We start from the raw sequence: 12,612 nt of genomic DNA, 5'->3' as shown, positions 1-12,612 counted from the left end.
TCAGTTTGACCTTCCTTTCTTGGAAATCATTTGACCTGTACAGCAAAGTTTGTTTTGCATAAAACAGTTCCAGCCATATGCACCCATTTGTACACCCCTTGTGCTTGTGTTGCTAATAAAGGTTTATATTTGGTGTTGCTAATAAAGGTTTATATTTGGCATGGATAGACAGCACTGAGTTGTTCTGTTAAATGAGTATAGGCCATCTTGTTTCCCTGCTAGGCCCTATCTGCCAGAAGCAATGGTGATGATTCCTCTTGGGATGGGTGGCTGCACATTTCAGTATCACAAGAGCTGACAATTTGTTGTGGTTACAGTCTAGGTCTGACAAGCTTCAGGACAACTCCTCGCTTTAGCCCACAAATAGATGGTCCCTGTGGTATTGGCTCTCCACAGCTCACAGACTCAAGCCTTGCTGCTCTTAACACCACTGTTAATAAGCTCTATTATGACTTCAAAGCTCCTGCCTGAAGGGTCCAGTTTTACACAAGCACTTAAGTATGACAGGGGAACATTTAAAAATGCTTCTCAGCAAGGCCATTAAAAATGGAGAGAAACTTCCACTGCAGTTAAGTGTCCGAAGATACAGTGGCCTGAGAAGCAAGCTAGCAGGTACAGAGCAGGTCACACCATTTTACTGCTCCGTGCTTCAACTTTCACTGCTACCAAACACAGAGGACAGCACTGTCCTGTGAAAAGCTTATATAAATCTACAGAGGGAAACTGCAAAGAACAGCTAAGGTTAACTATGCAAAGATCCTGCCCTTCTACCACACAGGGCTGCTTCAACAACAGTCACTTTGACCCAAGGGCAAGACACTCCTTTTCTCTATACAAAGCATTTTCTCCCAGTTAGGGCTGCCCTTGGGTATTTTGCAGAGTAAAGCACAGCAGGTTTTCAGCTGCCTGCAGGATCTTCAAAAGCTGCCACTTGCTCCAGATCACTGAATTGTATCAGCTGTGACTCAGGCTGCTGTACGGGCAAAGGGACAGCTCCATCAATTACACAGGTCCAATAAAACATCACACAAGCAAGAGGGGATAATCGATGCAAGCCAGCAGGTAAGCCTGCTGCCCCTTTCCTAATAAGCTGAGTTAGGTGAGGGACAAACTAAGAGAGGGAAAAGCACAATAACAACAGCATATGGATAGGTTCATGCCTGGGCTTTTGCAAATGAGCTGCCCTTTTCCAGACTCCTCATGCCAGCCAGTGGAACATCACCTCCAGCCCGCCTCTTTCAGTTGTGCAGGACTCAAAGCATGACACTCTCCACAAGAGGCAAGAGTGGCATGTCCACTACTTATTGTGGGATGGCCAAGCTCTCATAGCACCACAGATCCACAGTTAAGTCAGGCTGGTCTTACTGACCACTTCACAGCTGCTTTGTTAAGTCACAGCCTTCTGTGGGATCACCCTGCCCAAGAAGATGGAAACAAGCAATGACTCTTGACTAGAGCTGAGTTTGCTGGAGCTGGTACCTCTCTAAAACTTTACTAGTGCAAGTTGTGCATGTCTCCAGCTCCTCAGAACAGGATTTGTGAGAAACTGCTTGGCAGAAGAGCAGCAGCAAAGCAAAGACCAACAATGCATGGCTCTACTTTAAATACACCTAAGTGGGAGAGAATGCCCGTGCCTGCTCCCTAACTCAATTCCATCTGTAATTCCTGCATTGTGATCCTGCTAAGAACTCCGAAGTATTCACTGGAGCAGTTGTAAGACTAGGTCAAAATGGAGACTTAGCTCAGCTGTTCGCTCCATCTGTGACCCTTCACAGTGACCAGTGGAGCACTTTAGTTAGCCAGGAATACGGAAACTGGCAAAAGAAGGCCTATGTGCAGGATCCTTGGCCCTTCCTGTTCTCATAGTTCTCTCAGCTAAAGGCAAACCAGCCCACCATATTCAGGCAATCCAAGAACATCCCTTCACAGCCTGTAGACCCTTTCCTGTTTGGAAGTTTTGACAAGACAGGGAAAGAACAGTCATCTTCATCAGATGCCCAATTCCATCTGCAGAAGAGCTTGCGCTTGCATTAAAGATGGCAGCCTTCATGTCACTTGTTATAAGGGATCCTGGATGCCACTGCAGTGGGCAGAAGAATCTGTTCCAGCAGGGTCCTGCGAGGGGCTGCTGAGATGGTATTTCTCAGGAAAATAGAGTGTTTTGTGAATCAGGTTTTTGACAGCAGAAACATCGCTTCTGTCTAAGGAAAAGAGAGGAAAAACAGTTGTTAGGCATTCTCATCAAGCAGTATGAAAGCCTCTTCCTTAAGAAATACCTGGAACTCTGGCTCCCAGAACATCATCTGCCAGCAGCCCCTTCCTCTCTTTCTTTCTGTACATCCTCTGCTCTTTCTGCCCTCACCTATACCCAGCTGCTGCAGGAGATTTCCAAACTCCGGGTCACAATCCAGGATTTTCAACAGGTTGGTGGACTCCATTCTCTCCAGCTGCACATCCCAGTAGATGTAGATCTTCTGGCTGAAGCTGACATAAACAAGGCAGGGACTGTTGCTCCCCTCTTTGCATGCATAGAGGCCTGCAGAAAGCCGAAGTGTGGAGATCTGACTACTTCCAAAAGGATAGAGAAAGCAAGCAATTGACATTTCATTATAAGGTACCAAAGCTGTTAACTGAAAACAGCAATCACCTGGGCAGAGATGTCGGCTTGCTATACAAAGTCCCTTTGAGAAAATCCAAGGAGCTGTCCTGAACTGCATGAAGCTTGGGGATTTGCAAGCTGCTTCTTGCAGGTCTGAGAGAAGGGACTGAGCAGAGCCAAAGCTTGGGCTCATTATCTCCACTTTAGAACAGCTTAGAAGTCTGCATATTAAAAAAGCGGTGGGCAAGACAAGAGACCACTGCAGCACTTCCAAAAAGGACAAGAAAAAAAACCCAAACTACCAAAGACAAACCTTAGCATCACTTCCTCTCACTTTTCCCAGATGCCACCAGAGGAAAGACTAGCTGGGCCTTCTGCAGTATGCACACAGGGAAATTATTCCCCACTGCAGGCAGACAAAGGATTCTCGGTCTCCCAGATGGGGGCAGTAGCTTTGAGGGAAAAATGCTGTGAGTGAGGGCTGGCTTTGCAGTCAGGCTTCCCACCTGCACAGAACGCACTGACATTCTCATCTGCTTGGAATCTGGCCACAGTCCGGTTGTGGTCAATGATGTACGTCTGACCGTCCCATGCACAGGCAATCACCTCCTCGTGCCCATTGCCCTGCAGGAACCAGAAGACTGCATATTGCACAGACATCACCTACTCCCAGGGACAGCCAAGAATCTTTCTTGCTTGTTCAGAGACAGAACATTAATGTCTAGGTGTCACTTCTGGACACCTCATCCAGACATTTTGCACTTGGAGCTCATCTCTCTTCTCTGTGGCAATCCTTAGGTACTGTAAGACCTTGTGGACAATCAGGGTATTAGCAGTGAGCAAAACCATTCAGCTTTGCAGTAAGATTGAAGAACAGCTGGGGACAAAAGTTTATGAATGGATAAAAGGATGCTGCATCTAACAGACAGACAGCTCAACCTCTTGCAGCTGGGCAGACTGACCTGAGTGCAGAATGTACTGCCACAGTCAGAACACTCTGTGTCACCCTGAGATAATCCCAGCCTTTTCCAGCTGAGTCATACTCCCTCTGCCCTTCCTAAATTCATATTCACACGTACAAAGCCATGCTGAGTTTTTGTCTTCATCTCTCCCAGCCTTATTCAGATACTCACTGTAACATCCAGCTTTTCCAGAGCAAAGAGCTGGTGATCAACCTGAACAGACCAGAGCAGCTTGTCTGCTCCCTCCATGAGTTTCAGTGTTCCTGAAGAAAGAAAAAAGCAACTATCTTGAAAACAGTAAAAGGGAGCAAGATGTTTGGTAATGCTAGGCCCTACTCCTTCAACACTTAGGGTTGCTGAGAGTTGGCTCCTAATAGCACAGGCCTGGTTTTGGCTGCTAAATCCATACTGGACACTTGACCCCACCTACCACATTCCTATTACTGTGGCAGTACTGGGCAGGGGGCATTGGCCATGAGAAAGTGGAACACAAACAAGCATCTATCCTCACAGTGCCCTCCATGCATTCATATAAAATATGTCAGCAGAAGGAGTCTTTGAATCAAATTCTCTTGCCTGACCCTTGAAGGGTTTCTGAAGCCTAGCTTCCCTTTCTTTTAAAAATCAAAAGCACTGAGGCCCTGGTTCCCTGCTTTGAATTGGTGACAGGCCTTGGCTGCCCCACAGGTCTCCCTTCAGGACAGTGGCAGGACTTACCATCCAGAGTACAGAGGGCAAAGAGACCTGAGCCACTATTCTCACTGGAGCCTGTAAGTGCAAAAGAAAATTACTGGAGTTGATGCCATTTTATAAACATCGTCCCCGCCCTCTCCCGAAAACAATTAAAAAGATCCAAAGCAAGCTGATCCATGCTGCCTCTTTTCCTTGTCCAGCTGTGTGCAGGACAACACTGACAAATGTCACTAGTTAAAGCTGAAGAGGAGAGTCCCCTGTCCACTGGGCTGCTTCAGCCCTTCAGCAAACTCTCTACCTAGCTACCAAGAAAAGAAAAGACATGCAAGGTCAAGTTTTAAAAATATGACACTCAGAAAGAGAGGACTAGAGCTGTATTCAACTAAAGCTGCATTTAATCCTTTCAGTGACAATGTAGGAGAGATACTGGTTCCCTGAGGAAGAGCCCAGGAAACCTGGCAGTCAGGGGCAAGCCAGCAGGGCTGAAAGCAAGCAGGCAGTTTCCCCAGAGTAGGTTAACAATGTGAGCCTACCTCCAGTGCCCACAGACAGCTCCAAGTTACAACCCCCTGCACATTCCCGGGTTACAAATCACCCCGTTTCTGCAGATCAGCCTAAAGCAAAGTCCGCTGGTTGAGTGCTTAACTGCCCCTACTGACATGCACCCAGACAGGCTCTGATCCAAGAGATCTCCTGTGTCCCCCTTGGAAACTGGTCAGCATGGCACTCTTCAGCTCTTTATTGATGGTCCAACATCAATGGGCTTTTTTACAGCCTGCTCTTCATCCCTTACTCTGTGTGCCTCCATTTTTCACAGACATCTCTCAATACATGCAAGGCTTCATATGCAGTGAAATAATTGATTTCATGCTCTGTTGACCATGTTGCTCACAGCAGCATCAGAGATGCTGGAAACATGACAAGCTTAGGAACTGGGCAGGAAAGGTCCTCTAAGGAAGGGGAAGAGGGTGGGGTTCAGTGGATTGCTCTTCTCCAAAAGCTCTAATTACATTGGACAGGCGGAATCATTCTCAGACAGCACTGCAGGGGGCAACACTTGGGCACAGCAAATGCAAGAGAAAGTGATTGCCACTGGGAGTTTTCTGCCTTCTATTATGCCCACACACCAAGGGGGAGTGAAAGCTGCTTACTCTCCATAGGTACCAAAGGAGGATTCAGCAGGAGCACCAGGCACAGGTCAGAGCACAAGGAGTTACAGAAGGGAAGCAGTGGCAGCGGGCAACCAAAGTCTGGACACGAGAGCAGTGTGTCAGGGCTGAGAGAAGCTGGCAGCTGTGCAGATTTTAGATACAAGAGCTGAACACAACACGGTGGAAGAAGACAGAGGACAATGATACAGATGAAATATGGAAGCAGCTCTGGAGAGGCTGGGGCCTCACAGGAGAAGGAGGAGCAGCACGTAGCTACCAGGAATTGAGATTCAAATGCTGGAAACCAAGAACGAAGATGAGGCTGTGGGAGGGGAGAGATGCATCTAGGAAATGAGAAGGAGGCATCAGCTGCAGCCATGCAGAAACAAGGATCAAGGACATCTGTAGGAGCATAGCATAGCAGCCATTCAAACTGACTAAATGCAGGTCAGCAGAGGCTGCAGAGAAACTCTTGTGCTGAGTGAAGGATAAGGGCTACCTAGGGAAGGACAAAGGCTGTAAAAAGCTCATGTGCAAATATCCAACTGTCTTTCTTTGGGAGCTGGCTAAGAGAAGCCGAGATCCCTCTGTTCCTGCAGCTGCTTCTCACTGCTATTTTTCTACCACAGGAAATCCAATTTCATCCTGGACTGACATACTGAAAAACCATCAGGGGCAGCTGCTGGGCTGGAGACCCCCAAGCTGCTGATCTCTCACCTCGGGCAATGCTACCAATCAGATGAGTGGAGACATTCTTGTTGTGAATCCGTCCAGATGTTTGATGTAGAATCACATCTCGAACAGGGGCCTCACTGGGGAAAGGAGAAAGACAACAGGGAAAAATTAGGGAACCATGCCAGGGACTGTCTCAGAACAATCTCAGGAGCAGAGTATTCCAAAGCTCTACAAATCCAGGCACTGACAGAGTTTGTGAACAGGTTTATCCCTTTAATGATAAAGGAAAAAAATGCATTCCAGCCCAGGTAGTAAAGAAACTCATCACCAATGTTAAAAAAAAAAAACAAAACCAGAATGATTTGATGCATCAAAAAAAAAATGGAAAGAGCTCAAAAAAACCCAGTAAGGCCTGTATTCCAGTGAAGGGAAAAAAAGACCATTTTGTCTTTACTGTCATATAAGCCTGGCTGCTTTTCACTCACAAAGTGTCTGCCTAGGGTTGAACAGGTTGGTGAGAGACCACATCTGGGCCTGACTTCTGGTCAGCAGGGTACCATTCCACTAAGTTCTCTAAGACATCAAGGAGACTTGCCTAGCTCCTCTCCTGCTGCAGCTTTTTGTGTCTGCCTTGAAGTCTCACAGAACACCACAGAAGCACTCAAATTCCCCACCAGGGTTCTTCCAGCACCAAGACAGTAACAAGCACCTCACTGCTCATCCTCATTGCTCTGGTTGTGATTTACAGCACTGGCTGCCAGGGGTCTCATTAGGAAAACCTCTAATTGCCTCACCTGCAGAAAACAGGTGAATGAGCCCAGTTTTATCCTGGGTTTCAGATGAATTTGGTTTGGCCCAGTCTCTCAGTTGTTACCCTGCAATCTGATGACTTTTCTTTGGAGATCTAGGTCACTCATTCCCTACCTTAGCTCCCAGAACCAGCCCCCGCAGTGAGCTGGTTTTGCCACTCTCCTTGCCCAATTCAAGAAGAGAGTGGGATACAAGGAAAGCAGCAGTATTCATCTTTGCGACAGAGACATGAAGAGTGCTCATGGAAGCTTGGGTACAGGCAGGCTTAAGTGATGAGCAACCAGCAGCACAGCAGGCCACTGAAGCAAGGACAGTGACAGTACCTCCCACCTCACAACAGTGGTGTGGTGGCAGTCCCCTGGAACAGGCAGCCACAGTGGCACCTGCTCATGTATCCCTGCAGGAACAGCCTCACCTGCTCGCGGCAGATCCGTCCCTCCCCGCAGCTGCGTCCCGCTGCTCCGTGTCCCAGGTGCACAGCAGGATGGCATAGCCACAGCCGGGCTGGGACACCATCAGCTCTGGGGAGCCACCAGGGCCTGGGTTCACAGACAGGCTGTCCACCTACAGTGGCAGAGGAAAAGCATGGATAGAGTCAAGAACTCGGAAAGGTTTACAGTGCTCCTCTAAACTAAATCTGAATATGGCAAATCTTCTGATAGAGATGAGCAGCAGCTGAACAAATTCAGCTGGAAGCAAAATGTCCAAGTTCAGTAAAAGGTTGGTTCCCTACCAAAAGCCACTTTAAAACACCACTAGTAATTTCCACTAATGCTCTCTTACCGGGCAAGAGCAACTGTTTCCCAGACCAACCCACCAGCTGCTCTGCATGTACAGAAAAACCACTGGGCAAATCTTTCAAGCCATCAACATGACAATTGTTTTGTTCATAGGACTGAGATTCTATGCTTCTTCTCTTGAAAAAGCCACCTCTTGAAGACTGTGTGGCAAGTACTGCTCTGAACATCCTTTTTCCTTACCTGACCTTCTAGAAGCCATTTCTTCAACAGGATCAACTGCCCAGAGACATGGTCTGAATTCTCTGATGAGTCCTCCCAGCGGAAGGCACGGACCACCCTGTCAGTGTAACCCACCACCAACTCACACTTCCCATCTCCATCTGTAGGAAAGAGAGAGAGACAGAGGGACTCTCTCAAGCCCTAAGAGCCCAAACATGCAGAAACCACTCTGCTGGTTTCTATAGTTAGCATCCCTGAGGACCCCAACCCTGTAATGAAAACTTGCATTTCAGAAACATTAAGGAAGTTCTTGTTTCTCTCCTTCATGACTTGGCTATGGTTTGTTGGAGTATCTGTTTCAGCAAGACATTAACTTCCTTCTGCAAGTGCCCCCAACATCACACACAAACTCCTTCACCCTGCATTCCCACACCAGCTTTGTGGCTCACCAATGTCATTGATGAGCATGACCTTGGTGTTGGCAGGAATGTGCTGCTTGAACACTGGCTTCTGCTCTTCTGCCCCTGCCAACTCATGGTGGCCTGAAGCATCTGGGTGTTTTGAATTCAGAGAGGTCAGGTCAAAAAGATGAAACCAGCCTTCTGCACTCACCGCCACCACAAAATTCTGTGAGGGAAGAGAAAAACCCTTTGATTCTTCCTCTTTTAGAAAGTGCAGAAGCTGTCCCACAGCAGGGCAAAGGAAGACACAAGGGTAGATCAATCAAGATCAATGTCTGCTACAGAGGGAACAGGAGGTTTTTGGCCAGCACACAAACTACTCTGCTACTGGCAGGGTCCAAGCTTCTTGTTCATCTTTGTCAGACTGTGGTATCAAGCTGATATGTGTGCAATCCTCAAACAGTGCGTGGCTTTCTCAATGCCCACGTCAGCTCTGCTCCCCACTGAAGGAAACACAGCTACACTATTTCGGGCAGGGTGCCTAAACTGGGACCTTTGGACTCATTGGTCCTGGCTAAACCCCCAGAAACAGCAATCCAACAAAAGGAGTCATAGTAGACTCAGTGGAATTTGCTTGGGAGTCCAGACTATTCCATGTCTCAGTCTTGTTTAGATGACCTTAAATGCACACAGCCAAGTGGCAGAAAGACCACGGCCCACAGCAGACATCAGCACAAGAAGGGCAAAAGCCACAGAGCAAAAGGAGCAACCCTCAAACCACCAAAGCCTTGTGGTGCTCTCACAAGGGCAGACGGAAATCAAAAGTGCTCTCTGAAGATAGGATGGATTTCCTTGATCTCTAAAACCCACATAAGGCTCACAGAAAGATACCAGTTACATATAAACAGAAGAACAGTTTAAAACAGTAGTGCTAAAACTCAGAGCAAGGATCCTGGAGACAAAGCACCAGCAATCTGTCCTCCTCCACACTCAGCACATGACATGACCTTAATCTCCTAAACAGCTCCCACATGCCCTACAGACACAGCTGGCTCCTCTCACCTTTCCTTTATTGCACACATCTCCCACACCGACACATGTGAGCTGCAAAAGAAAACAAGGCCATCCATGAGAGAAGGTAACCCAACCCAGCACCCTGGGATAAACCTCTGCCCTACCCCCTCCCCTCTCACAAAAAGCATCTCTTGAACTCCAAACAGCCTTTTGAAGGACAAACAGAGCAGAGTCAAGGGACAGAAACACAACTGGTCAGAGCCCTGGGGCAAAACCCACAGTGCTCAGAGCAGGGTAAAGGTGAGACAGAAGGCCAGTTTCTATGTTTGTCCATTGATTTCCTCATCACTTCCAGCTCATGGAGCTGTGGGCAAAAGCAGGGTCTTGAATCATTACATGTAAGACATCAGAACCAGTTCTGGCTGCCATTCCTCTCTAGCCTACATATTCCTAGGCAAAGGATGAGGATAGCTGGCTGCACATACACCAAAAGACCCAACCATTTAGAAAGTCTGTCAAGAACTGACCATTCCTTGGCAAGATCGCACAGCCCAGGGCTTGCTGTCATCATTCTTGTAAACATAGAGCTTTCCACTGGTGTCTCCCACCACGAGTTCATTCAGCTGTACAAGAAAAGTAGGAAGAAATCCACGATTACATTAACAGTATTCCTTCAACAGCAATAATTTCAGAATTCATATATAAAAATCACTCTCTGGGAAGAAGCAGCAAAACAAAACAAATTAAAGAGACAATCTTGAATCAAAATGGAAGGCCTGGGAAAATATACAAGCCCTAATTTTATTCTTGCAGGTAAAAGAGATGGAGAATGGCTCCTTAGAGCAACATCCCACTACCCACTGCTTCTCCACTCACTGTTTCAGAGTTGTGACACTGACTGTTTCAACATCCTGCTCAGCTAATCATCATCACTCCATCTTCCATCCTTCAATCTAGATTGACTTGAATCACTTAAGGAAGATGATGGCAATGACAAAAATACAATCATCCAGGAACAGGATGACAGTGCAAGAACACTTTCAACAGATTTACACAGGATGTTCAATCGCACTGCTGAAGGGGTAAAGGTATTTCAGAATGGTGATAATTTCTTTGAAGAAGATTTCTAAACATCACCAACCACCCATGCTGATGAGCCTACTCCCATTATCCCATCTCCTGCATCATGCCTCTGTATTTAAATGGTGTACATATCATAACTCCCTGCACACCTTACCCTATACAACATAACTATTAATGGAGAAATCCCTTTAATCACCTATTGCATTGCTAGCCACTACAACTCTCAGGATAGGGCTGTAAAAAACCTTGACTTGAGAAGAAGAAACATTTCACATATAGCTGGTTAAGCTAACCTCTTCCTAGTTACAGGCAAATCAAAACCATCCATTTTTGGGGCTGATAGCAACACTCCCAATGCACATCCATCCATCACGCGGGTCAAGAGGCACCGAGACTTGGCTCTACCCTGTTTGAGATCCGCTTTGCCCAGCAAAGCACCTCTACATCCCCACCACTGTGACAGGTGAGGGCCTGTCACCCTTTGGGAGCAGAAATTGGCTCTGCACCACCCAGGCCACACCAGGGGTGACCAGCACACGTAATGGCGAGGGAAGGCCGGACCAGCTGCAGCCCGGCAAACATTCCCTTTGCAGGGGAACTCCGGGGAGGTTCTGACCAAAGCCCTGCGTCCCTCACACCGCTCAGGCGCCCGCCCAGCCCCGTGTGTCACTGCAGAGCTGGAAGCCCCGCCAGCTCCTCCTGGCACCTGCCCTGAGGCCGCCCCAGCCGCCGGGTGCTTCCCCGCAGCCCCGTTCCGGCCCCATCTCCGAGGCGGCCCCGCGGGCACCCCCAGCCGGGCCCGCTGCCCCGCGGCCGCCCCGCCCCGGGCTCGGACCGTGTCGTTGTCGGCGTCCCCCAGGCAGATGGCGTGCGGGAAGAGGCTGCCGGCGAAGTCCAGCGCCACGCACTGCACGTAGCTGACGGAGCGCATCCCGCCGGCTCCGCCGGGCCCGCAGCGCAGGCGCGCCGGGAATGCCGGGAGCGCGGGGCGGCGCCGGCGGAAGGCGGCGGCTGCCCCCGGAGCGGGCGGCGGCGGCGGGAACAGCGCCCGCCGTAAAGGAAGCACACACGGAGAGACAGCCGGGGGCGGCTTACAGAGTCACTGCTGTAACTGTTTATTTTAAGCATTGGTTTTTTCTCTATAAGGACATACATAACGAAGTTCATAGCTGAAGTTTACATGCATGACCTCACTTATAAACACCAGTTTGCCACCTTCTGCCGGCAACCAGACCCGTTTTTAAAGGCAGCATGGAACATCCTTTCAGCTACCTGAATAGGGCATGTTTAGGGTCCTTAAGAGATTTACATTCTCAAACATTTCATAGCTTATGTAGTAACAACGAGGGCACGGTGGTACTTTCAAGACCGCTCACACTTAACAACAGATGCACCATTGACTAGATATTTTTAGATGTGCCACAGAAATCATCTCACTTTTTGCTTTCAGAAACATGTACAACTATCATGCCTGTGAGAGATTTTTGAAAACTGTTGTTCAACAATTAGGAATTTATCATTAGGGCTTGGCCCTATGCTTTAGCAGCAACAACAATTTCAGCCACAGAGGCTTGTATTTCCAGTAATAATTAGCAACAAATCAAGGTATTTACTTGCTGAAGAAAAAGTACTCTGGCTTGGCATTCCTGCCCCCCTCCTTAAATGTTTTTCTAGGTCTATAGATCCCTGCTTGTAACCCCAATTGACATTCACACGGTGTTGTTTCCCACGAGAGGTAGTGCTTTGGTACAAGCTTTTCACATACATGGGGCTGTTACTAGTCAGAGCTCATGAATATCACCCCCATTACCTGGCACCGCCTAAGGCTTTAGTAGGCAAATGAAATCAGCGTTTCCTTAAAAGTGACCTCCCAAGCCCTTCATCCTGCTTCTCTCCTATTCCACCACCCCCCCCCCCCAGGAGGTTCAGAGCTGTGCAGAGTGCTGCAGCTCCCAGCCTTCTAACCAAGCTGCAACCTAGCAGCAGGTGATGAATTTGGTATCTGGGGCCCACGGGCAGGGCAGCACGCCAAACAGCCCTCACACCACTTTGGTGACAGCTCCAGGGCCCAAGCTGGGCTGGCACTGCTGCAGGACAGGTATTGGCACTCCCCCAGCCTAGAAGAACCCCACGAGTAAGTGCTTACACAGTACTTCTGTTTCAGCAAAGGAGACCAGGAATTCATGTTGTATTACATGTTAAAACAGGGATACTCTCTGCAATATACACACAATTCCAGCCCATGGCATGCCATGCAAAGACATC

General features: G+C 48.3%; 1 protein-coding gene across 1 annotated transcript; it reads right to left on the bottom strand.

Moving 5' to 3' along the window:
• ITFG2 (integrin alpha FG-GAP repeat containing 2) lies at window positions 1-11,340 on the bottom strand. Its single transcript, XM_069017612.1, has 12 exons — window positions 11,183-11,340; window positions 9,792-9,887; window positions 9,313-9,354; window positions 8,299-8,476; window positions 7,871-8,010; window positions 7,306-7,454; window positions 6,123-6,217; window positions 4,279-4,329; window positions 3,733-3,824; window positions 3,106-3,223; window positions 2,363-2,536; window positions 1-2,201 (listed from the first exon to the last, which is right to left on the bottom strand). Exons 1-12 carry the CDS (start codon window positions 11,276-11,278, stop codon window positions 2,059-2,061), a joined length of 1,374 nt encoding a protein of 457 aa, XP_068873713.1. The 5' UTR covers window positions 11,279-11,340; the 3' UTR covers window positions 1-2,058.
• Window positions 11,341-12,612: the final 1,272 nt, after the last annotated feature.

The sequence above is a fragment of the Aphelocoma coerulescens genome, chromosome 1 (assembly GCF_041296385.1).
Source record: "Aphelocoma coerulescens isolate FSJ_1873_10779 chromosome 1, UR_Acoe_1.0, whole genome shotgun sequence".
Taxonomy (NCBI): Eukaryota; Metazoa; Chordata; class Aves; order Passeriformes; family Corvidae; genus Aphelocoma; species Aphelocoma coerulescens.
This window is presented reverse-complemented; position numbering and strand designations above follow the sequence as displayed.

Excerpts from the sequence above, each read along its gene's own strand:
- ITFG2 (XM_069017612.1), bottom strand. The coding sequence starts at position 11,278 with ATGCGCTCCGTCAGCTACGTGCAGTGCGTGGCGCTGGACTTCGCCGGC. Across the intron at positions 8,011-8,298 it reads CATGCTCATCAATGACATTG|ATGGAGATGGGAAGTGTGAG; the intron begins GTGAGCCACAAA and ends TCTTTCCTACAG. Across the intron at positions 4,330-6,122 it reads GATTGGTAGCATTGCCCGAG|GCTCCAGTGAGAATAGTGGC; the intron begins GTGAGAGATCAG and ends TTGCACTTACAG.